Source organism: Blennius ocellaris, assembly GCF_963422515.1.
Source record: "Blennius ocellaris genome assembly, chromosome: 9".
In the NCBI taxonomy this organism is placed as follows: domain Eukaryota; kingdom Metazoa; phylum Chordata; class Actinopteri; order Blenniiformes; family Blenniidae; genus Blennius; species Blennius ocellaris.
The window spans coordinates 26,705,568-26,729,841 of NC_137658.1; the positions used below are offsets into that span (position 1 = coordinate 26,705,568).

General features: G+C 41.3%; 3 protein-coding genes across 4 annotated transcripts; 1 reads left to right on the plus strand and 2 right to left on the minus strand.

Moving 5' to 3' along the window:
• Positions 1-513: 513 nt before the first annotated feature.
• LOC308134379 (transmembrane emp24 domain-containing protein 9-like) lies at positions 514-7,857 on the minus strand. The gene is made up of 5 exons (XM_080502088.1): positions 7,689-7,857; positions 3,995-4,095; positions 3,779-3,904; positions 3,545-3,691; positions 514-2,814 (listed from the first exon to the last, which is right to left on the minus strand). The coding sequence occupies exons 1-5, from the start codon at positions 7,846-7,848 to the stop codon at positions 2,665-2,667; spliced, it is 684 nt and encodes a 227-aa protein (XP_080358214.1). The 5' UTR covers positions 7,849-7,857; the 3' UTR covers positions 514-2,664.
• A 520-nt stretch (positions 7,858-8,377) lies between these two features.
• Positions 8,378-13,748, plus strand: tmem216 (transmembrane protein 216; the record flags this gene model as incomplete). The annotated part of the gene is made up of 6 exons (XM_080501795.1): positions 8,378-8,387; positions 10,230-10,243; positions 10,990-11,083; positions 11,164-11,256; positions 12,917-13,118; positions 13,203-13,748. 6 exons carry the CDS (start codon positions 8,378-8,380, stop codon positions 13,216-13,218), a joined length of 429 nt encoding a protein of 142 aa, XP_080357921.1. The 3' UTR covers positions 13,219-13,748.
• On the minus strand, positions 13,097-18,175 carry LOC308134901 (transmembrane emp24 domain-containing protein 9-like). 2 transcript variants are annotated; one of them, XM_080502747.1, is made up of 7 exons: positions 18,120-18,175; positions 17,933-18,018; positions 16,050-16,150; positions 14,902-15,027; positions 14,668-14,814; positions 14,421-14,535; positions 13,097-13,236 (listed from the first exon to the last, which is right to left on the minus strand). In XM_080502747.1, the coding sequence occupies exons 2-6, from the start codon at positions 17,940-17,942 to the stop codon at positions 14,428-14,430; spliced, it is 492 nt and encodes a 163-aa protein (XP_080358873.1). In that variant the 5' UTR covers positions 17,943-18,018; positions 18,120-18,175; the 3' UTR covers positions 13,097-13,236; positions 14,421-14,427. The 2 variants fall into 2 exon arrangements, with proteins under 2 accessions (XP_080358873.1, XP_080358872.1); XM_080502746.1 differs by having other exon boundaries at positions 17,933-18,157.
• Positions 18,176-24,274: the final 6,099 nt, after the last annotated feature.

Genomic DNA, 24,274 nt, shown 5'->3' on the forward strand with positions numbered 1-24,274 from the left:
CTTGTTTGTCCCTTCATGGCCGCTGAAGGATATTACATGAGCAATACTATGATCACGGCTTGTGTATTTTAGATACTGAAAATCTGACCTTTCCAACGGTATGTAGGATGAAGTTGTTCTGCCCTCAGTCTGATGTATGATAGCTGAGGTTTGGTTGGCAGCAGACACCATGATAATCGACCAATCACACTGAAGCCCAACAAATTGATGGGGGTGTGGACACACTGGAAATATTCAAACTTAGCTTTTTGAACTAAAATGCCAAAACACCAAGATTTTGTATAAATGCTGACACTGATAATTTATACAATCATAAAGTACGGATGCCTTTAAAATTCAACCAATTTCAGCAAATACTACAAAATCTAACCACCAAGTATTATTAGACATTTGAATAAAAAGAATTTCTCATTTCTTTTTCTGAAACATGCCACATTAAAACTTTCAGGGTACTATAATTTGCAGATGTATTCGACATGTGAAGGGTTGCATGTTAAACAAGCACAGAAACAGTTTTCAGGTTCGTTTAAACTTTATTACATTTTGCAGTCACATTTCTTTAGTAACTCGACATTTTTTTCCCCCTCAAAGTACAATATTACAGCGTATAAAAACTTTTAGAAGCCGAGTTCTGCTGGAAACTCACTCACCATCCTCCACACCAAAATGTGACAAATTTAATTCGAGTGCAATTTTAGAAGATTTCACATGAACTCAAAAAAAAAAAAAAAGAAAAAAAAAAAGAAGAAAATGAATCAAGCCCCTCATCCCGGTTAAAACCCGTTACCGTCTGATTCCAACTTCCCACAGAGAAACTACCAGCAACAGAATCCGATTTCAGGAAATCTCAGTACAAACTCAGAAAACTTTAAAGAAACAGCGCAAGGTTGATGTAAGGACATTTTGTGCACTGGGTGGCAGCAGAGAGCTTCGCCACCTGCTGGTACAAGGTGGTATTGCACAGCAGAAAGGGTTAGTTTATCATCAAGATTTCTCCTGGGGGAAAAAAAAAAAAAAGCAGTATTCCACTAAAAATGTTACAACAGGATCTTTTAAGTTTTTTGGTGGTTTTATATGAATATGTGACTTAAAGTGTGACAATTCTCCTCGTCGCAGCACACAAACTTAAATTTTCACCCGTTGAAAGTGAAGGAAAAAAAGTGTATCCGATTAAAACGATTTATTGAATTGAGTCAATTGAAAAAAGTGCCTAAAAATAGCTGTATCAGACTTTGATGAGTTCAAATGAGGTAAATAGGTTACCCGCTTGTCTTTTTTAAAATTTCGAGCACCAAATGTTAAATCCAAAAAGGTTTTTATTTAATGATCTCAGGTTTAGAACCATGTGTGACTCGAGTTCTCATAATTCAGAGCTAAACATTTTGTTAAATAGTTTTTTCTTCAATTTCTATTCAAGTGCAGTTTCTAATTAGGACTCTGGTTAATTAAGACAAATGTAGTCAAGCTTTTCTTCAAAAGTAATTTAAAAAACCCTTTAAATGATATTTGTTCTTAAGGGGGAAAATGTAGTCGTATGTTAAAAATACATTTCACATTTAAACTACATTTATCATTTAAAAAGTTACTTTCCGATTTTCTCATTTTTAATTGGTACAGAGAAATTGAGCCAAAATTGAATTTTCAAGTCAAGTCAGAAAATCTGCTTTAAAGTTTTGATTTTCATAAAATGTCTTAAAGAAAAACAGCCTTTTTTCCCCTCAACCAACCAGAATTTAAATTATGAATAGAATTTCAAGATTAAGCAGTAAAGCGATGACTGTTTGTGAAAGTTTGAAGAAGCGAAAACTTGTTTGTGTGCCGCTTGGAGGAAAACCAAACATCTTGGGTCACTCATGAAACTTTGAAAGAAAATGTAAAATTAGTTGGAATGCGGTAAAAAACAACAACAACTCCCCTCTACAGCCACACACAAAAAGTCGTCCTTTCAGATTTGTTGAAATTCAATTTGAGACCTAAAAACTGTTCAATCTAGTTAATTTTGAGGATAATAAATAGTTTTTTTTACCTAAAATGTTACGTTGAGACTGATTTAAAAGAAACATCTACAAATTTAAGCAGAATTGAACAGTTTTGAGAGCAGAATCTGAGATTTAGGAATTTTTGATAATCTTCAAAACACGAGAAGTGTGCACATTTGGAGAAAGGTTGCTAATGGAAATTTAAAAATATTTGAGCCGAGAACTTAAACCAATCCCAAACATTTTGATGTCATTTTGGATTTCTGATCCCTCCATGTGGCTTTTCACTTTCTGCTCACTGGACAGTGTGACAAAGATCAGCGCCACAAACCACAACGAGACGGGAAAATAGAAAAAAATCCAGAAAAATCCTGCCAGTAACTGTCAGACCGAGTCGGATTGAGTCCAGATCAGCTTAAACTAACTCGTTCTGACCTTTCGGGGGCAGTAACGTGTCAGGAGTCGGGGTGGGGGGGGTCCGGTGGGGCAATAAATAGTCGCGACGTGTTCCTGAAGCTGTGAATGTGAGGAGCTCGTCACCCACAGAACCTGCGAGAACGTCCACATGACGGAGGTACAGAGCAGTGGCTGGAGCGGACCCCGCCCCCCCAGGCCTGCATCCATCACACACACACACACACACGCACACACACACACACACCGAGTGTCCTCCAGCAGGGAAAGGTTAAACCAGCTTCTTGGCCTCGAAGAAGCTCTTCAGGTGTCTCATCTGCCAGATGCCGATGGCCACCAGGATGAGGGTCTGCACGATGGACCACCACAGGACGCGCTGGTTGGTGCTCTCGCTGGTCTGACGGAAACGCTCCTCACGGTACTGCACACACAACCACATGGTTTCACCACACTGTCGTGCCTCTCATCATGGGAAACAAACAACAACATGGCTCTTCAGCCCCTCTGTAGAGGCTCCCTGAAGCTTAACTTACACACAGGACTATTTTCATGAATGCCACAGGTCTCAAGCCTCGATAAAACTTAAATGGAAAGAAAAGCTTTGAAAAAAACATCTTATACCACTAAAAGGAAAAAAAAACAACCAAGGAAAACAGCTCAATGAGTCAAAGCAGCTAAAATTCCTGAAAAAGTAGGGATGCACCAATACCACCATTTTGTTCCTTGTCGATACGGGTACTACTGCATCTATAGTAGAATCGGTGCATACTTATGGAAAAAAAAGAGCAAAAATCATTAAAAAAGATAAATACACATTTAAATAAACTGTTCTTTAAAAGGTCATAAGAGCAAAATGAGATTTGTATGGGTAGAATAAAAAGGCTGAGGCCTGCGCCAGTCTGACTATTAAAGAACATTTAAACACTTTCATCTCCACTGAATCAGGCGCTCAAGTGGAACGGAGATGAAAATGTGAAAGCTCCTCTGCTGCTCTGGACCCAGATCCCGTGTTTGAATAGAAGGAGACGCTCAAGCATGACGCCAACATCCAAAAGTAGATTTCATTGAATAAAAACCCAGACTCATTTCAACCAGTCTCTACGTGTCTCAGCCCTGTGTGGATGTACGTGCTGCTCTGGGTGGAGACTGACCCTCTGGTAGTTCTGCTCCTTCTGGATCTGGTCCACCTGCTCCACCAGCTGCCTCACTCTCAGCTGCAGCTCCGTCAGCTTGTCTTTGGCTGCGATCTCGGCGTAGTTGTTGGTGTGTTCTCCCACCTGGATGTCGAGGTGAACCCTCTGCAGGACGGGGAGACGTGCCGAGGTCAGAACGGCGAATCGGAGGACTCAAACGTTACCACGCTGCAGAAGCAGACGTCTCCTCACCAGCATGCCTCCGGCGAACAGGGAGAACTTGGAGGAGTTGGAGTGCAGGCAGATCTGATGCTCTCCGGGTGTGTGAGACGTGAAGGTGAAGCGTCCCTCGGAGCCGTACTGTCGAGACAGGATCACCTGCAGGAGGACGGCAGGACGCTTTAACCTCTCTGCTGCAGCCACTTTTCAATTACAAGCATTTGAAGAAACGTTCTGGCCGTTGCTCACCTTGTCGTCGGGGTCTTTGACTTCCACGAACATGCCCAGACCCTGAGTGGCCGGCATGTACTCCTCTTTCTGTTTGTCATACAGCTGAGTGCGGTAGTTTCCTGAAATATTAAAGTCATAGTCGACATGCATCAATCCAAAAGCATGAACAACTTGCACTTCTAATTGAAGTGTGGAGTAAGAAAAACACAACTTTGAATTACAACAAGCTTCTTTACAATGAATAATATCAACGTCAATGCTGAATCAGCAGTTTAAAACCCCGACGTCCAGGAACTCCTCCAGGCCTTTCCTGCTAGAACCTTTTGAAACTTCAGATTAACATTGTTTTCTTGAATCTCCAGGCCTGGAAAACTGCCCAGGATCCTCCTTGTATGATCAATTTACACAAAACACCGTAAAAGCGCCTCTTTTCTTCCGTCAGCACGCCACGTCGTCAGAGTGTGGATTTACTGAGCACCTCATGAGAAAACAAAGAGCGGAGGTGGGTCTTCTGTCTCTTCCTCTCAAACCTGTCAGACGCGTTTCAAAACTGGTGATTTAGTGTCTGAAGCACCTCAGCAGGAGAGTCCAGCAGGGGACCGTTGTAGGTTCAGAGATCATCACAATGACATTGGACGTTTTACAGTCCACACAAAACTTCATTGACCAAACAGAACATAGCTTCTTCTGCATCAGATTAGTAGAAAAATGCCCCTTTTCAAGCTTTGTCCTACGTTTCTGATCAGCGGCCATGTTTTACCTCGATAAGACGTTCATGTTTGAATGAAGACTGAAACCAAAAGGAATTCTGAAAATATTAAAGTGGCTGAATTGAATGTCGACATATTTAGGAAATTAGAGCAGTAATTCAGTGTCCCTTATTTAAATCATCATAACAGTTCTAATGTGGACTTGTAAATAAATCATGCAGTTACTTTGGTTCACAGAGAACTAGTAAAGCACTAAATTTGTGAGACTTTTACGTATTCTCACAAATTGAGTTTTACGTGAAGGACGAGACTCTAGCCGCAGCTGACATCACTATTCTGAGCGTTTATGAAGTTTTTGAATTTAAATGTATTCAAGGCAATAGATTAGAACTTTGCTTCAAGTTTTGGTTTGCTTGTGTTTTTATGTTAATTATGACTCAAAGTTCAAACTTGTGAAATACACTGTCAAACTTTCACCTTTAAAGCATCTCAGGCCACATACTTAAACTGATATTTCACTGCACTTCTTGCACTTACACAAACGCAGTTACGAGTTCGCCCACCCTGATGTAAACGTTGCCTAATTCCATCTATTTAAATGTTCTGCATGGTTTAGGCCTTTCCCAGTCTCAACACCCCTGATTTCAATGAGGGGCTCACTATTGGGCGTCTTTTTAACAGGATCCTGATTCAGGTGTGTTGAAGCAGCCAAGACATGCAGGACAGGAAGTCTCCACGACCAGAGCAGCTGTGAACACCCACAGTGATGGAGGCATCCAGCTCCAGTCCTCGAGCATCTGTCCTGCATGTTTTCACTGCTTCAACACCTGAATCTCATGATCATGTAACAAACCCCAGTAAAGGTCCCTGCAGACTCCCTTTTTGAAGCCATAAGAACAAGATGAAAGTTCAGCAGTGACGTCAGCAAGCTGCTGAATAAAACATTTGTTCGGCAGGACTGTTCATACTCCACAACACGGTGCTGAACTCTCAGGCCACGCCCCTCGTGGCATGTACCCTTGCGACAATGACAGAGCAGTTCTGGAGTTGATGACAGAGGAAGAGGATGAAGAAAGACAGATGTTCAAAGCTGACAAGGACGAAGAATTGTTATCAAGACAGTCTAGCGCGAGACAAGAAAAGCGACCGCGAGACACTGCTGGACTCGAAGGCCACGCCCCCTCACAGCAGCCACACGTCTGAAGTGGCGTTTTCACTTTTCACCTGCAGTGTATTTCTCACCTCCTGTCCTGGCAGAGATGTATTTCTCTGAACTGTTTCAGTAATAGAGTTTTTAAACGACCGCGATGTTTGTCCAGTTTTAACTGACCGTTTTTAGTGATGCGTTCAGGTTTGTTAGGGCATTTTAACAAGCTGCGGCGCTCAGGCAGTAGCGATGTTACAAGCTAAATATGACAGTGATTAGCGAGCTGGAACACATGGCCACTGCTGAAGTATCGGCAGTGGCCAGGATGGCCGGCACTGCAGACACCAATTTGTTGGGCCAGAAGGAGCCCGCTGGCGGAAGTGACGTCATTTTGTTCGGCAGCATACATCACTGCCAAACTTTGGTCTTGTTCTCATGGAGTATGAATTGGCCTTAATGAGCTTCATTGCAATCAGCTGTGTTGAACCAGGGAGAGCAAAACCATGTAGGGCAGCTGCTCTGCACGACCTCAAACCAGGTCTTATTAAGAAGACGTACTCGTGAATTGAGTGAAATTTTAATTTTGTTGTGATTCTTACAAGTTGGCTCTAAAAGTTGAGGGGGAAAAAAAATGAAGTTTTCACTCTCGCCTCTTGCTTTATTTACTTTGTAGATATTTTGCGAAGTACCCACATGTCTGACAGCTGCTTATTGAGCCAGATGACTCCTGTGTGGTGGGATTACCACACAAGACCGTAACGGCTTCAAAAGAATTCAAACCTCAGCAGAAATTCCTCAATTGTGGTATATGTTCAACTTAATTGACTAGTCAGGTTTGTTCAGAGATAACTCAATTCTTCCACCATATAGTTAAATTGTAGCATTTTTTCCATATTGTGCAATTATACCCTTGAAAACTCTTCCCATTTCCCCCTCAATACAGTTAGATTTCGAGCTGTGTCATGAATTGACGTACCTTGCACGACCTGTTTTGTCTTAGGTGAATCACTTCGAGTTCTACCAACATGCAAAATGAATTTTGGGAGCATTTCTCACTCAGATGTAGCTATAACTTTGATCATTCAAATGCTAATGAAGAAAATTTAATATATGTGACGTAGAGTAGAGGCAGTCTTAAATATTCGTTTGCTGCTGAAAAATGTATTTGCTGCCATTTCCCTGCGGCAGACTACGTTCAATGAAGTCAGAACAAATATGGACTATTAACCTCACAGAGAAAACGGCCTTCAAGAGAAACACCTTTAATTTGAATTACTGAAATGTGATTTTTTCTTGAATCATGTTGCAGATTTTAGATCTGTATCTGGAGAGGTTTGACCTACGTGTGATCACAATTAAAGTCTATTACATTCACCAGGAACACATCTTAACAAGTTTAGTTTGAAAGCATTTAATAAATTATGCAGGGACATTTCAAGAGACTTCGGCAAAGCAAACACCTGTTTCTTAATTTCCCCGTTTGGTCATTTGTTGAAGATTGTAGGTCATTAGATAATTCTAAAATATGAAAACGACCATAAATATAAAAGTTGCATTTTACACTTTAGTCCAAAACGTTGAAACTACTAAAAGTAAATCATTATTTGGCTCTTAATTAAGCTAATTCAGCTGTCACATACGAGAGGAAGGTGGTAAAACACGTGCAGAGGAATAATAAAACAAACTTTGTCATTAAGTACATACATGAATGAAGGACTCGCAGCTGGGGTTGCAGTTTTTGAATCGTTTTCTTGACTTTCGGAGGCGAAAACTTAAACTTTGACACTGGCGGATTAGCCATCTAGCTCTAGTTGAGCTAACTTAGCCGCTAGCTCTGGACGCAGCGGACACTCACCGATAATCATCGTCTCGTCAGGGATCTCCTCGATGAAACACTTCTTCTCGGTCTCCCCGATGTGGAAGTACAGAGAGGAGACGGAGCTGGAGAAGACGAAGAGGAGGAAAAGTTTTAACAGACTCGACTGCATTCTGTCGCTCTGCATTGACACCGCCATCTTGCTCTGAGTTCCTGCTCCGACTGAGCATGCGCAGCTGCGGCAGTGCCACGTAAACTCTCAGCGCGGCGCCGGCCAATCAGAGGACGATCGGAAGTTAGAGGGTAATGTAAATTTTACTTTTAGTTAATGCCTAAACTTACAACATATTCGTTTTTTTGTGCCAAATACTGTCAGTCCACATAAAAACAATATTGCTTTACCCATGCATTTATCTCAATGATAAAAATGCAAACACTGTGAACATATTTGTGCCTTAAAACACCTCTAATTGATTACAAAAATATAATGTGATTTTCTTGCTACTTGATCACAATGCAGTATAGTGACGGCATACATTTTTATGGTTGCAAACTACTTAAAATAATATACACATATCGAAGAAAATCCATTTTTAATCTATTTAAAGTAGCGGAAACTCTCCAGGTGGCAGCAGGTCTGTCATTAATCTGCAGGGGGCAGCACGTCAGCATGTCAGACTCATCCAGAGAAGAAGAAACGTCTCCATGGCAACGAGGGGGAGTCAAAGATGGCGCCTGGTGAGTGAAACATATCTCCCTCCGGCTCGTAAAAAAACCTCAAAATGAGCTTTAGAAGACATACAGTTACATGATTTACACTCCGAACCGTTGCGGCTTTTTAGCGGCAGCCCGTCGTTCAGGGACGATTGTCAACCTCAACCCGTGTTAGTGGCGTTTAAAGCGAGTTAGCTGCAAGCTAACAGTTTTGCAGGGATCGATGATGAGTGTTTGCTTCTTGCTCACAGTGTCTATATTGATCTCAGATTAAAGTTCAAACTGCAAGCTATAGAGACGTATTAGATATGGTCGACAATAAGTTTCCAATCGGTTTCCATTTTCAGGTAAATGCCAGAGAAAGAGTTGAAACTATAAAAGGTTTTCATATTATGTATACTTATTACAGTTCATTCATCCTGACAGCAACGCAGTTTTGCTTATGAAATGAAATAAAGTTTATTTTGATTGTTAACATTCATCAATCGCATATTCTCTTCAAGAACACAACCAAAAAAAGGGTTTGGGCAGAAGCAATGCTTTTTTTCAGCCTACCCTGTACATCATATCAACTAAACAGCAATAAACAAACAAACTTTTGTCACTATGCTCACATTCCTCTATAACCATTTATGGATGTGTTTTTTTTCAATTAAGGAAATTCACTGCACAGACTATTCACATAACTGATATGTATAAATTATATTACATTTTAGAGATTTTTTTAAAATTTTAACAGAGAAAGGTTTAACTTAAATTGATCAATCAATCAATCAAATTTTATTTGTATAGCCCTTTACAATAATTCAGTGGTACCCAAAGTGCTTTCCAACAAAGCTATAAAAACAATACATTAAGAAACAAATACAAGAATAATACATAAAAACAATAAATAAATCCCAGGTGTTGACTGTGGGAGGAGTGACGGTGCGGCAAGTTGGTGAAGCCTTCCAGAGATTCATCACAACAGAGCATACAAAATAAATACACTGCCCTAGACAGAGTTAAAAGACCACCTAAAAAAATGGGTTTTCAGCTTTGATTTAAAAAGGCCGAAATCAGTAGTGGTGCGAATGTCAGGGGGCAGTTTGTTCCTCAGTCTGGGAGCAGCAACAACAAGAGAGCGATCACCTCACTGTTTATTTCTCCACCTTGGAATGTCTAAGAGAAGCTGACCTGAAGAACGCAGGGCCCTGCCAGGGTCGTGTATAGTTAAAATTGATCACTAAGGTCTTTCCATAATTTAATCCAGCAACTGAGAAACACCTTTGTTTGACATTGGTTCTTATTTTACTTGTTTCAAACCGAAGCAAACCTCTTAAATTATAATGTCCTCTTCTTAATTTGAAGAAGGTGTGGATGCTCATGGGAAAGTTCCCGTTCACAGGACGAAACATAATTTCCAGCAATTCTAACTTAAATAAATCCATAAATGTTAATTGTTTGGATCTTATAAAAAGATGATTTGTCGATTCCTGGAATCCAGCGTTATTTATTATTCTAATTGCTCCTTTTTGTAGTTTAATGATTGGGTCTCGGTAAGTTTTACAAGCATTTCCCCAAATTTCTGAGCAATAAAATAAGTAGGGTAGCACAAGAGAACAGTACAATATATGCAGACATTTTATGTTCAATAGAGTTTTAGTTTTATATAATATATAAAATGGTTTTTGATAGCTTAGACTTAACATACTGTACATGTGGTTTCCGACATCCAACAATCAAATTTTAAAGCAGCATTCAGACACAAGTCGATTCAGAGTGATTTACAAAGAAATAAAGGATATAAATGTAAAAGCACTTTCTCTGAATCCTGCCTCGTGCTCTCCGAGTCTGGCTCTCACTGTTTCTCTCGTGTTTCTGCAGGAAACCAGCAGATCGTATCCTTCACATGAAACGGCCCGCTGCGTGGGGTTTCTGCTACTGTTCAGAGGTGGAGGCATCAGGATGCAAACTTGAGCTGCTCGACATCAGTGTGGCACCAAACTGGACGGATCCATGTCTTCATCACATCGTTGGGAGAAAACGTGAAGTCTGGTTGTTGCCAACTGGTAGGATAGTGAGGCTTCAGTAGGTGTTAAATCCAGCTGCTGGAGGTCTACTCACACTAACACACACTTAAGAATCACATGTATGGCACATTTCGGGTCAGCAATTAACCCAAACACATGTTCTTGGACTGTGGGAGGACGTCCATTCCTGCACACAGAGAACATGCAAACTGCAGAGCCTCCAAGCTCAACCTCGACTCAACGTGCTACAACACTGTACCGCTGCCCCAAATGTTAGAGCGATGCCAACGGCAGGGGTGTGTTCAGAGTCTATTTACATGAAATTCAATAATCAACAATTAAAAAGTCTTGAGAATCAAACCTTTGAACTTGTTTCACAAAGAATGGAAGTTCATTGACATTTTAAGTGATATCTGCCATCCGTAGAAATAGTTATAATAACAAGAACGATGCCATATGAATTGACTTTAAAATACACCTGTGTGATGAAGATGTGGTCCCTGCTGGTCAAGAGAGCCGAGTTTCCTGTTGGATCAGAACTTCTGTTTTCTTCGATATCGTTTCCGCTGCAGTGAAGAAACGTGTTTCCAGTCCTTGACTGGTTTCCCTCCCAGCTGTCGTCCACTCCTCTGCAGGTCCTCTTCTACCTGAACGGCTGGTACTTTGCAGCTTTTTACCTGGCAGAGGTCCTTATGTTCATCTACAAAGGTATGAGTGACGTCCTGAGGCTGAAAATGGGAGTCGGTCGTCTCCGTCCATTCATCCTCCTCTACGTTTCGTCCTTCCAGGGATCCTGCTGCCGTACCCGGCAGACAACCTGGTGCTGGACGTGGTGCTGCTGATCATCTTCCTCGGTTTGGAGACACTGCGGCTTTTTTATGGTGAACCTTTGCCTCACATTGTCACTTATAATCAACCTCACAGATTCAGCTTTGACATCCAAGTTAACCTTTTCATGACACCGAACCCTCGATTCATGAGAAATGCATGTCTGTTCCTTGTTTTTTTTTAAGCTGTTTTAACCTTCAATATCTGACAATTCTTTGTTTGTGAGACGCCCATGTTTGTGTTTGGATCTTGTCTGATTGGACGGTCGCACAGCAGAGGTTCTGTTGAATGTGAGGAATAATACGAAGACACAAAGCTCAATTTCTCTGCTTGTTGTTGAGGTTTTAAGATACTTTCTTCTCGTTCCATCCTTCAATTCGCTTCCTTCCTTCTGAGATTCAGATAAACAGTCAAAGGATCAAAGCAGCTGATGGGAACATTTATTCCAAACTGAGGTGGGGAAGCTTTGCTTCGGACTAAAACCAGTAATTTAACAGACATCACTGTTTTGCCATCACACACACAAAAAAACACTTTCACAATTAAAAGATTCCCAGAACAGAACTGAACCAGAGCAATGTTGGATTTTTCATATTCACTCGGGTTGGTAGACATTTTCATTATGGCGCTGTGGCGTCATATTTGTCCATTACCTGCTCAATTGTGACCATCTGTGCTTTTTCCCCCCTAAATCTTTTATTTCAAATTCCCTTTACATAAGAGTTTTTCAAAGAAATACTTTTGTGTTCCTGTCAACATAATACTTACTCCGACAGAATCAATCTATTTGAAGCCGATTAGAGGAACAAAACTTTTCCTCTCACCCAGCTGCCGGAGGAGTTTAACAAACAGACCGGTGAAAGAAAGTCATCCAGCTGATCAATCAATGAAGCAGCTTGAACAGAAGATTGAATCGCTGCGTGAAATACATGAAAGTGAAGACTTCATCGACTCTGTAGCTAGTGTACATGGAGGAAATGTGACTGAACAGTCAGATTGTACTGCAAAAGGAAGCATCTGCTGCTGGAGACAGACGGAATGCATCGACTCCAGTCCTAAAGCAATATACTTTTTGAAAAGCTTTGTGTTTCTTTAATTTTTTTTGTAAAGCCCTGTGAATTGCCGTGTTTGAATGGTGCTTTATGAATATATTTGCCTTGACTTACATGGTCAAACACACAGAAAACGTTAAAGAGAAATGTTATTAAATTAGATCTTTATTTCACACATGAGAAAATCTGTTTAAAACACAGAATTACAGAAGAATAAAAATGGATTTATTGTGGCCTTAAATCCACAGTGTATAATCTCCAGCCACCAGCCAGCACATTGTGACCACACACGTGGTAAGTCACGCTGCTTTATCAGGCATTATGGGAGCTGCTGATAACGTCTTACATATAATCAGAAGTGCGAACTGATCATAACGTTGTGGGTGATCGCTGTATTATTATGGCAATTTTCTCAAAAGAATCACCCATTTTCTTTCTTTCTTGTCCCTTTTAAACATTTCTGTTGACTAAAACAATCATTTGACAATATTTACATTTTTGTGGGACTTTCGTTCAGAAAAGATGTGAAATAGTCACCAGACAGATAAACGTATTAAAAGAACAAGGTGCACAGTAACAAGAGGTCAGTAAACTCAGCAGTGAGTCAAGGTTCCTCCAGACAGAAGAGGAAACCCCACCCACACCCTGGTTGTCTGTGCAGGCTGCAAAGGGAACCTGTGTGAGCGCTCCCTGGCCCTGAGCGCCTCGCTCTTCATCCTGCTGCCGTGCGCCGCGCTGGCCGTGTACTTCCTGCTGCTGCAGACCTTCGTGCTGCGCCTGGAGTTCATCCTCAGTGCCGTGCTGCTCTGCTTCTACGGCCTGGAGCTGCTGCTGGGCCTGCTGTCTGTCTCCGCCTTCTCCAGGTGAGCCGCTCGCCTTCCGGGAACCCTTCCATTCTTCTGCCGGCTGGTTTTCACGTTCATTCACTCCAGATTCTCCCTCCGCAGGTCCAAGGTGTACTGACCACCCGCACACTGTCACCTGGAACACCACATGTAAAGTTGTTTAGTTTTTTAAGGTATCAACTCTGATGTAAAATACATTTTTTTTGTAAATAAAATATTTTTGTGAATAAAACTGACTTGACTTTTTGAACAGCATGAGGTTTGTGCAAGTTTGGGTTCGGTGTCAGATGTAAATTCAAAACGTTTGTTTAGTCCAACTTGGTGGTCTGTCCACCAGAATGTCCGTGTTCTCCCAGTGTTCATGCTTACAACCTGTCGTTGTCGTTCTCTGCTGCATGTGGGTGTGTGTTCAGTACTAATAACAATCAACAGCACCGACGAGTGGCTCAACATAAAAAACATCATTGTTTTCAGTGTTTCTGCCATTTCTGTGCAAATCAACGTTGTTTTCAAAACGTTGCCATCACTTCCCATTCTTTGAAAGAGATTTAAAAAAAAAAAATACTTGCACAGATCCAGATTCCCATTTTCCCAATTTTTTTTTCAGGTTTTGGATGAAATAATGTCACCTTTATAGAAATCTTCTGCACCCAAGCCATGTTTGGTTTTTAAGGTTTCAAAACTATGGAATGCCCCATTGTGGACAAATGAATAATAGTCTGCTAAACCATTTGAAATCCATATTTTGAATTTATTGTTGTGGCTATTGGGCGTCAAACCGTAGTCATAGACACACCACCTCAAGATTTTTAGTGCATCTCCCACTCCACAAATTTTAATTGCAGTCATTTACATTACACTCTTTGTATATCAGATTTTATTTCTGAAATCAGAGGTCCAAAAATCTATTTTTGTAATTTTTTTTGTCCATTAGGATTTCTTTACGGTTGTTTGTGTCGATTTGAGATAATTTTCGGTCTAATTTCAGTCAATTTGTGTCTATGGTTACTTTGATTCTATTCTGCGTCACGTATGGTCATTGTGGCCATGTCCCTATTTGTGTGGTAATTTATTTAAATTTAGGTTTATTGCATTTGTAATTTTGCACAATTTTTTGTGGTTTTATGTAACTTTTTTGTCTCAGTCCATCTGCTGGTTGAGTTCCTCTACCATGGGGGTAGTTTTACATCTATTCAGGCTCATTTACCAGCTCTTTTTGGTCATTTTGGTTCTAATTGGAGTCAGTTTGTAGTCACAGTGTGAGCTGCACAGACAGACAGCAGCTCTGCAAACGCGAGTGTTTCTTTGTGGCGGTAATACCGAGCTGCTAGCAGGACTTGGTGAACAACGCGACGCTGAACGAGCACATGACAGGCCACCAGAGGATCCACATCCGTGTGCTGTGGTGGATCTGTCGGAAGCGTTCCTCTCTGATCTGTGAACACACAGTGTAAAAGACTGGTTCTGTAAGCCATGAGGATCCAACTGCTCTGAAAAGATGGAAATCCAGCAAGAAAAAGACACAAAGTGCCCCCCCCCCCCCCCCCCCCCCCCCACACACACTGACCCTCTGGTAGTTCTGCTCCTTCTGGATCTGGTCCACCTGCTCCACCAGCTGCCTCACTCTCAGCTGCAGCTCCGTCAGCTTGTCTTTGGCTGCGATCTCGGCGTAGTTGTTGGTGTGTTCTCCCACCTGGATGTCGAGGTGAACCCTCTGCAGGACGGGGAGACGTGCCGAGGTCAGAACGGCGAATCGGAGGACTCAAACGTTACCACGCTGCAGAAGCAGACGTCTCCTCACCAGCATGCCTCCGGCGAACAGGGAGAACTTGGAGGAGTTGGAGTGCAGGCAGATCTGATGCTCTCCGGGTGTGTGAGACGTGAAGGTGAAGCGTCCCTCGGAGCCGTACTGTCGAGACAGGATCACCTGCAGGAGGACGGCAGGACGCTTTAACCCAGGGGAGGCCAACCAGTCAGAAAACTCATGCCGCTTCTACAAAGAGCCACGCCATACAAACAAACGCCCCTCCTCTCAAACACCAAATGACAAAGTGTAAATACATTCATAATGTATGATACGTCTTCATATGGAATTACTAAAGTTAGACATTCACAAGGTGTGGATTTACAGCATTAAAAGTAATAATTTCACCCGCAGCCACACTAATATTCAGGGACCATCATCAAATTGCAAAACTGCTACGACAGTGAAGGCAGATATTACAAACCGTATATCAAACCAATCAAACCAAGTGTTGTCGAGTTTGTGTGTTGATGCAGGAACATTCCGGAGCTGCTCTCCGCAGGTGTGTGTGTGTGTGTGTGTGTGTGTGTGTGTGTGTGTGTGTGTGTGTGTGTGTGTGTGTGTGTGTGTGTGTGTGTGTGTGTGTGTGTGTGTGTGTGTGTGTGAGTGCGGATCTGAAGAGTCTCTGGACCACAGCCTTGGTTTACAGGCCATCCTGGCTCCAGCTAGCCCCGCCCACAAGATATAGCGAAGCAGCAGCTGTGTGTGTTAACGCAGTTGGAAGGGGATGGCGCAGAGGATTATGTCTGTTACTTCCCAGGACTTTATTTCTACCCATTCAGCGTAGATATACCCAATACGTCTGTATTTCTGTTAATTTATCACCCTCTGGTATTGTCCCTTTATTGTTCTCCCATCGTTAGCATCTTGTTCAGGCAGGTTTTGTGTTAAACTGTGCGATAACAAGTGTGAGAGGGATATTGCGGTCCATGGTGCCTTGCCCTGAACAATGCATTTGAGTACTGCTAAAAAAAAGTCTAACCTCTGAGATTTACATGAGAATTATGTATAATTGGAAGAGCTGCACTGATGATTTCAGTTCATAGAAGAAAGAGTTGTGGGTTGGCCACCCCTGCTTTAACCTCTCTGCTGCACGCTGGTTTTCATTTACAAGCATATAAATAAACTTTCTGGGCATTGCTCACCTCGTCGTCGGGGTCTGTGACTTCCACAGACATGCCCAGACCCTGAGTGGCCGGCATGTACTCCTCTTCCTGTTTGTCATACAGCTGAGTGTGGAAGTTTCCTGAAACACACACACAGTTCATTAAAGTAACACAGTGGAGACATCAATCCAAGAGACTGAACCATTTACTCCACAATTATTATGCAAAATTCTCTTTCTATAGTTTTCCAACAGTAATAATCTTCCCCATAATCAGTGTTGCGTCATCAGGGGTTTAGCCAATCACAAGCAAGGTAGGCTCCTCCCTTTGACTCCTCCCACAATCAGGCAGCTCTGCTCTGGCACATGGCACCACGAGAGGAAGTACTTCCTCCTATTCTCAAGATGGGCATGTGTGGGCGGAGCCAGTCCAGCTCTCATAGACACAGCAGGTTCTGAATGTAGCTCCTATGATCCAATATTCTAATGGAGGAAAATCAAGGAGAAGCTGGATTTGGGGCAATAAACTTTGAATAAACAAAACACTTCTGTGTGCTGTGCAGACACGTTTCAACTTGCTGATGAATGCACCAGTCATATTTATCATGTTTAGCATAGTCTCACTAATGTGTGAGGCCTGAAGAATGGCCTCACACATTAGTGACCAGCATGGCGGCCTGAACACAAACTATTTCCTTTATTACTAAAACAGTTCAGCAAAATGCATTTCTGAAAACATTTGAGGAGAGAAATATGCTGTGCAGTTGCAAAGTTAAAATGCAGCTTCACAGATTTGTAGCTCCTGTGAGCTCAAGAGACCACATCACTCCAATATTAGCTTCTCTTCATTGGCTCTGTGTTAAATCTAGAGCACCATTTAAAATCCTCCTTCTAAATTATAAAGTGCTTAATAAGCAGGCACCATCATATCTTAAAGATGAATTAGTCCCGTATCTCTCAAGAACACTTGGTTCTCACAGTGCTGGCGTATAGGTTCCTAGGTTTTCTAAAAGTAGAATAGAGGCAGAGCTTTCAGCTTTCTGGACCATGTGGAACCAGATCCCAGTTTCAGGTAGGGGGGGGTGAAACAGTCTCTACTTTTCTATTTACTAAAGCTTAGTTTCAAGACACTTTCCATCGTCGCTCATGTGGATGTGTTGGGCTCCTCACTGTTACAAGCACATAGAAATGACTGTATTGTATTTGGCGCTATATATTAAAGTTAAAATGAGTTGAATTGAATGTGTTTGTAGAGACAACCCAACAACGGCGGAGGATAATCTGGACGTGGTCGTGGCTCGGAGAGACTGTGGTCAGGGTAATTGTTTGAAGGGAGTTTAAAGTAAGTGACTTTTAGCAAACTACACCCAAAGTTTTCACAATTCGAGTGTGTGGAAGGAAGACGTTGCATACACTCACGCGGTTCGTTTATAACATAATTGTACAGATACGGGGAGATAAAGTCGGGCCACCAGTGAGTGGTTTGCTCGGTGCCTGAATGGACAATCAGACAACCCTAACATATAATATATAATATATAATAACACATTGATTTGGTATCGCATCGGGCCCTCCGGCAAATCCTCTTTGTACTTGTATGCCATTTTATCCACGTATTGAAACAAAAGTAAAAGTTCCGTCGTACAATTACTCCGGCTTGTTTACCTTCCCCAAAACAAAAACGTCATCTGTGACGTAACCCCGACTTCATGACAGCCCCACCGACATAAACAAACATAACAAACAAAAATAAAAACAACCTTTGTCATGAAGTATACATACATGAAGGAAACACAGCTGGCGTCTTCGGATTGTTTTCTTGACTTTCGGAGGCGAAAACTTAAACTTTGACACTGGCGGATTAGCCATCTAGCTCTAGTTGAGCTAACTTAGCCGCTAGCTCTGGACGCAGCGGACACTCACCGATAATCATCGTCTCGTCAGGGATCTCCTCGATGAAACACTTCTTCTCGGTCTCCCCGAGGTGGAAGTACAGAGAGGAGACGGAGCTGGAGAAGACGAAGAGGAGGAACAGTGTAAACAGACTCGACCGTATCCTGCCGCTAGATATCAACACCACCATCTTGCTTGGGTTCCTGCTCCGACTGACCATGATATGGGCTATGCATGGACGGTGCTGTTTCCTTTTTCTTGTTCTTGGTCTTCTTCTTCTTCTTCTTCTTCTTCTTCTTCTTCGAGCTTTTAGGTGCATACCGCCATACTGCCACCTACTGTACATGAGTAGCGTCACACGTCCACCTCTACATTCTGCCTATTAAACGTCTCAGAAAGTTCAACAATGTCTTCCTGACATCACACACCTTTTCTCTCTCCTTCTGTTGTGAGAATACCAGCCAGGCTCCAGCCCCACTGTGCTGCTCTGACTTCCCCTTGAAGGTTCTTTCTTTCTGATGCATATTTTACACAGTGTGTTGTTAAATGTTCCACGTTCTCTTCCACACCACATCTCTCAGTATTCTTTTTACCGTCATATTCATTATGTCATTCCGACCAGTCTGTCCCACACTAAGTCTCACGTTCATTTCTTCCCTTCTGTTCGGATTTTTGTTCTTACTGATTCGTCTACGTTGTATTTTCTTTCTTTCTCATCATTTTCACATAATCTTTCCGCGCAGCGCCGGTGTCGTTTTAAAAAAAAAATTTGTACGCGCACAAAAAAAAAAAAAAGAGTACAGCATAAAACAATACTTTTTAACAACCGCCAGGTGGCAATAAACACACAGAGACAAAACCTCAGAATATTCCATCCAACAAAAACATTAAAAACAAGCACATAAATCAAAAGCCTTCATTGCTTTCATTTTGTTTAATTGTCTGACAGTTTTCATATATTTCCTGGCCTCATTTCCAAAGATAGAGAAAAGTGGTTTTTGAGTTGGTATATCGATATTTGTGACTATGCCATTTGGCTAAATGTATAATACATCAGATTAATTATATATATATATTTTTTTTATTATTTTTTTTTCCCGCAACAGAGAGAAAGTCAATGAAGCCAAACAATACATGTTCAAATCAAAGGGGAAGTGGTTCAATACAGGCAGAGCTCAAGGCGCAATTATCTTCCCAGAACTTGTTAGAAAAGGGGCAAGACCAAAACAGATGTAATATAATTTCCGGGAGTTCTTTACAGAAAGAGCAATTTATATCTATGTCTTTTTTTGATCATTTCATGAAAACATCTGATGGGTAAAATCTCTGGATTATTTTAAAAGATACTTATTTTACTTTATTATTTATCATACAGCTGGCAAATTCCAAATCTTTTTCCAATGAAGGTCACTGATAAAGTTCTTCCGATAAGATACCACATATAGAATTGAGACATCTTTTTGAAATAATGAACGTATGTTGACGAGAAACAAATTTGACCAATTTCTAGTTTAGTTGGATCGATTGGTAAAAGTGTCGGATTTTGTCCTGCTGTACGTTTAAATAGCAAAATTACCCCAGCAGGGATAGCATTTTTAATGATATTAAATTTATTTCTATGATTTGTAATACTATACTTTGAAATAAATGATTGAGAAGTCACTAATTATCCATCTGAGTTAAACAGCTGATGAACCAAACGTATATCATGAGTTAACCCGTCGGGGTAAAATAAAGATTTGTTTCTGTGTAAGTAAGTAAGTACATTTTATTTGTATAGCGCTTTTCACAGACACTGAGTCACAAAGTGCTTCACAGTAAAAAATCGATAAAACATCTGAAAACATCTTAAAAAACATAGCAGATGTTGACAATCATAGGCACAGAGTCATAAAGTGCTTTTCAGTAAGACAGGTAAGAAGACATCTTAAAAACACAATACAAGCCGTTAGTAAAAGGAGATAAGAGAACATCTGAAAACGGAGCATATGCTGATAGTAAAAGTAGGTAGGGGATCATCCTAAAAGCACAACAAGTGACGGTGGTCGGTGACCACGTGACAAGATGGGACTAAAACGCCTTTGTGTTTTTAGGCGCTTTTTAAAACTGAGCAGTGAGTCTGAGGAGCACTGGTGGAGTGGGAGTTCATTCCAAAGTCGGGGTGCAGCAGCCTTGAATGATCAATCTCCCCGAGTTTTAAAACAGGTACGTGGGACCATTAACAGGTTCTGCCCAGACGGCCTCCAGCTCCATGTCGAGCTGGAGGGCTTTATGAGATCAGCCATGTCGGCAGGGGCTTGGCCATGCAGGGCTCAAAAAGTTAGTACCAGGATTTTAAATTGAACAGGAAACTCAACAGGGAGCCAGTGGAGGGATATCAACACTGGGGTAATGTGGGCCCTCCTGCTGGTGCGGGTCAAAAGTCTTGCGGCTGAGTTGTTTTGCTAATTGCAACCAAGCCAGTTCTGTTTTGTTTCGGCAGGTGAAGAGGCTGTTGCAGTCGTCCAGGAGTGAGGACACTAATGCATGGACGATCATTTCAAGCTCTTCTCTGGACATCATGGACCTGAGCTTGCTGATGTTGCGTAACTGGAAAAAGCAGTTTTTTTTTACCAGCTGTCTGCAGTGCTGCTCCAGTGACATGGACTCATCAAAGATTACCCCGAACTTCTTCAGCTTTGTTTTGGCAGAAAGGCTCAGTTCACCCAAAGATGTGTAAGATGTCTTTACTATTCTATATGTAATGCCTTTGCCCGTGTATAGTACAGTGTTACTATCACTTCTAGGCTCCTGTACAGCCTTTATATTACTACGTATCTCTGGGGAGCTCAGTAACAATAAAAGCAGCTGATCTGAAATGTCCTACTAATACAACAAGTATTTGACAGTTTGTTTTACTGAAGATATATGTATATTCAATTAATTAAACAGTATTTCGCATAACTGCCTGCTTGTTGTCATACTTTTGGTCATGTTAGTATGTACTGTATTACATTTGTCTAATATACATGTGACAATTAAGCACACGTCATTTGGACTAATCCTTTCTCTTTAGATTAAATACATAAATACATACATGGGGACAACACACAATACCCTTGTTAGTGCTACACATATTATTTACAGTAATCACACTGATCCAAATATTTTCCAACTGTTCCAATGAGATTTAACCAGCCTGAGCAATTCTATCTAGACAGAAACATGACTTTCTAGATTAAACCAGCCTGAACAGTTCTATCTAGACAGTAACATGGTTTTCTAGATTAAACCAGCCTGAGCAGTTCTATCTAGACAGTAACATGACTTTCTAGATTAAACCAGCCTGAGCAGTTCTATCTAGACAGTAACATGGTTTTATAGATTAAACCAGCCTGAGCAGTTCTATCTAGACAGTAACATGACTTTCTAGATTAAACCAGCCTGAGCAGTTCTATCTAGACAGTAACATGACTTTCTAGATTAAACCAGCCTGAGCAGTTCTATCTAGACAGTAACATGACTTTCTAGATTAAACCAGCCTGAGCAGTTCTATCTAGACAGTAACATGGTTTTCTAGATTAAACCAGCCTGAGCAGTTCTATCTAGACAGTAACATGACTTTCTAGATTAAACCAGCCTGAGCAGTTCTATCTAGACAGTAACATGGTTTTCTAGATTAAACCAGCCTGAGCAGTTCTATCTAGACAGTAACATGACTTTCTAGATTAAACCAGCCTGAGCAGTTCTATCTAGACAGTAACATGACTTTCTAGATTAAACCAGCCTGAGCAGTTCTATCTAGACAGTAACATGACTTTCTAGATTAAACCAGCCTGAGCAGTTCTATCTAGACAGTAACATGACTTTCTAGATTAAACCAGCCTGAACAGCTCTCAGTCGACAGTAACATGATTTTCAAGCAGAAAAAAAATAGCATGTAGGCAACAACCCTGAAAGCAAGCAAGCAAACAAACCAACCAACAAACAAATAAATAAATAAACACATTTAAAAATAAACCTGGTTTTGACACTTGACAGAACAATAGCAGAAAACAAGAAACATCAGCAGCAAATCTCATCGATGAGGAGTGGAAGTGTGTGTGTGTGTGTGTGTGTGTGTGGTTTGTCCACTAGGTGTGGTTGGACCTGTTGTGGGGGGGCCCGAGGCTACCAGGGCCGGACGCTGCCACTCTGGCACCCGTCGTCCCCCCAGGCCCAGGGAGGCCCCGACAAACCACCACGGAGAGCCTCACCCCAACCTGGAAGGCACCAGACGGAGAGTGCAGAGAAGACCCCCCCCCCCCCCCCCCCCCCAGGCAAGAGGGGCCCACAAGACAAAGGATAAAGGGCGCAGAGTCCCAGGCTGAGTCCCCCCCAACCCGACGGGACAGAGGAGGCCCCAGCCCTCCAGCCCCGGACCAGGAAGAGTGAGTTTCTGTGGGTTTGGAGCGCAGGAGGAAATAAAGACGGAGAATTAGCGCTGGATGATTTATGAATTTCATTATGCAGTGCTTTTCTTCTACTGTTTGAGCAGCCCCACAAAATCACTTTGAAATGTTTTATCACATTTACAAATGGAGGCGGCTGTCCTGCAAAGTCACTCGGCCCATCAATTTAAGGCTCAGTGTCTTGCTCAAGGACAATGCCATGTGGACAGCGATGGGGAATCAAACCAGCAACATTGCCCCGTTGGTTGTGAGACAGGATTGGAGGACAACTCGTCCACAAAACTGCAACCCTGGGCGTCCATGCATGAAATTTCAGATTCTTTTTGAGAAAATAAATCCTGTATAATGTACTTTTACTTATTGTTATTTTTAATTGATATTATATGTGTTTCTCATATATAGTAAGTAACTAATTAAGTAAGTAAGCAAGTAAAGCAAGTGCCTTTCACAGATAAAAATAACAAAGTGCTGTACAAAAAAAGGGTGCAATAAAACAGAACAGACAAAATTACATAATTACATAAAATACAGTAAAAGTGAGGGAGCTATTTAGCAAAAAGCTTTCTTAAACATAAATGTTTTTAAGTGCTTTTTAAAATAGTTTGTGGGATAGATCTAGTATATGTCTATATATACATTATGTGGTATAGTGGCTCATGGCTGTGTTTCTTTGCTTACCATTCTCTTAATGGTAAACAAAATGAAAAAGTGCATGTAAGTACATTTTTAAATATTACTTTTGATGAAAGGCTCAGTTTGATGCCACATATAAGCACCCTGATGTCAGAATTAATCAAAAAAATATTGCCGTAATTTGTAAAATCAGATCAGTAATAAATCAAAATTCACTCAACTTATTATATAACTCCTTCATTCGTCCATATCTAAGTTATGGTGTGGAAATATTGGGAAATAATTATAAAACAAACCTATTTATTTTACTTGAGAAGAAGAATTAGACTAAAAAATCAAACTTATTATTATTCAGCTCCAACAAATCTTCTGTTTGTCAGACAAAGAGGCTGAAAATACATGAAATTGTCGACAATAATGCACGAGCATGCTTTTGTGTCAAATACACTCAAATATCCTTCCAAATGTGTCAAATATACTTTAAAAATCCAATCCTCCAAATCAATAATGCTGAAAAAAGTTGGTCACGGACGAGTTGTCCAGGGTTGCAGTTTTGTAGAGGAGTTGTCGTGGACGAGAGACAGTACGAGACGATCACATCAACGAGCACAAATGACAATTATTCAGTCAAACCTCACAAACCTGCCACATCCCGAGCTGATGAAGCAAGCCAGGGTCATAATAACAACAATAATAATAATACATTTTATTTTGGTTTATTTTGGTCCCCACAACAGTGAAATTGTAAATTGTCAGAATTTTCACCTTTACTTTCTCTCCATCAATTTTGACAAGTTTGAGCCACGAAACATACGAGGAATAAATTCAACTCCACCGGACGAAACTTCATTTGAAGTTTACAATGGAATAAGGAATACAGGTAGATAAATACACAACAAATGACGATTCCCTCTGCAGCTGAACTTCCACGTTTCAACTCTCAAGACTTTGTGGGATTCTGAGGACAAAAGGTGCAAGAAGATTCAAACTGAAGACGAAAGGTTTTACCAACTTTAGAACTGAAATACGGGAACTCCAAATGATAAAACAACACAGAACAAAGGTCCTGCAGATCTTTTAGAACTGGACTTCAGAAGGACAACTGGAAGTGTGTTTGTCTTGTTGCAGCTGCTGTGGTTCAAATGTCAGGAACAAGTCCTTCCTGCATGGTTCTCCTCTCCAATGTGATTTTAAGTGCCTTGTCACCTTTGATTTTTGATAATTCTCAGTGTTTCCTAAGACGTGCTTCGCTACGACGCGTCTCCCCCGCCCTTAAGCCGTTTATTCTGCTCAGCTGCAGCTTTTCTCC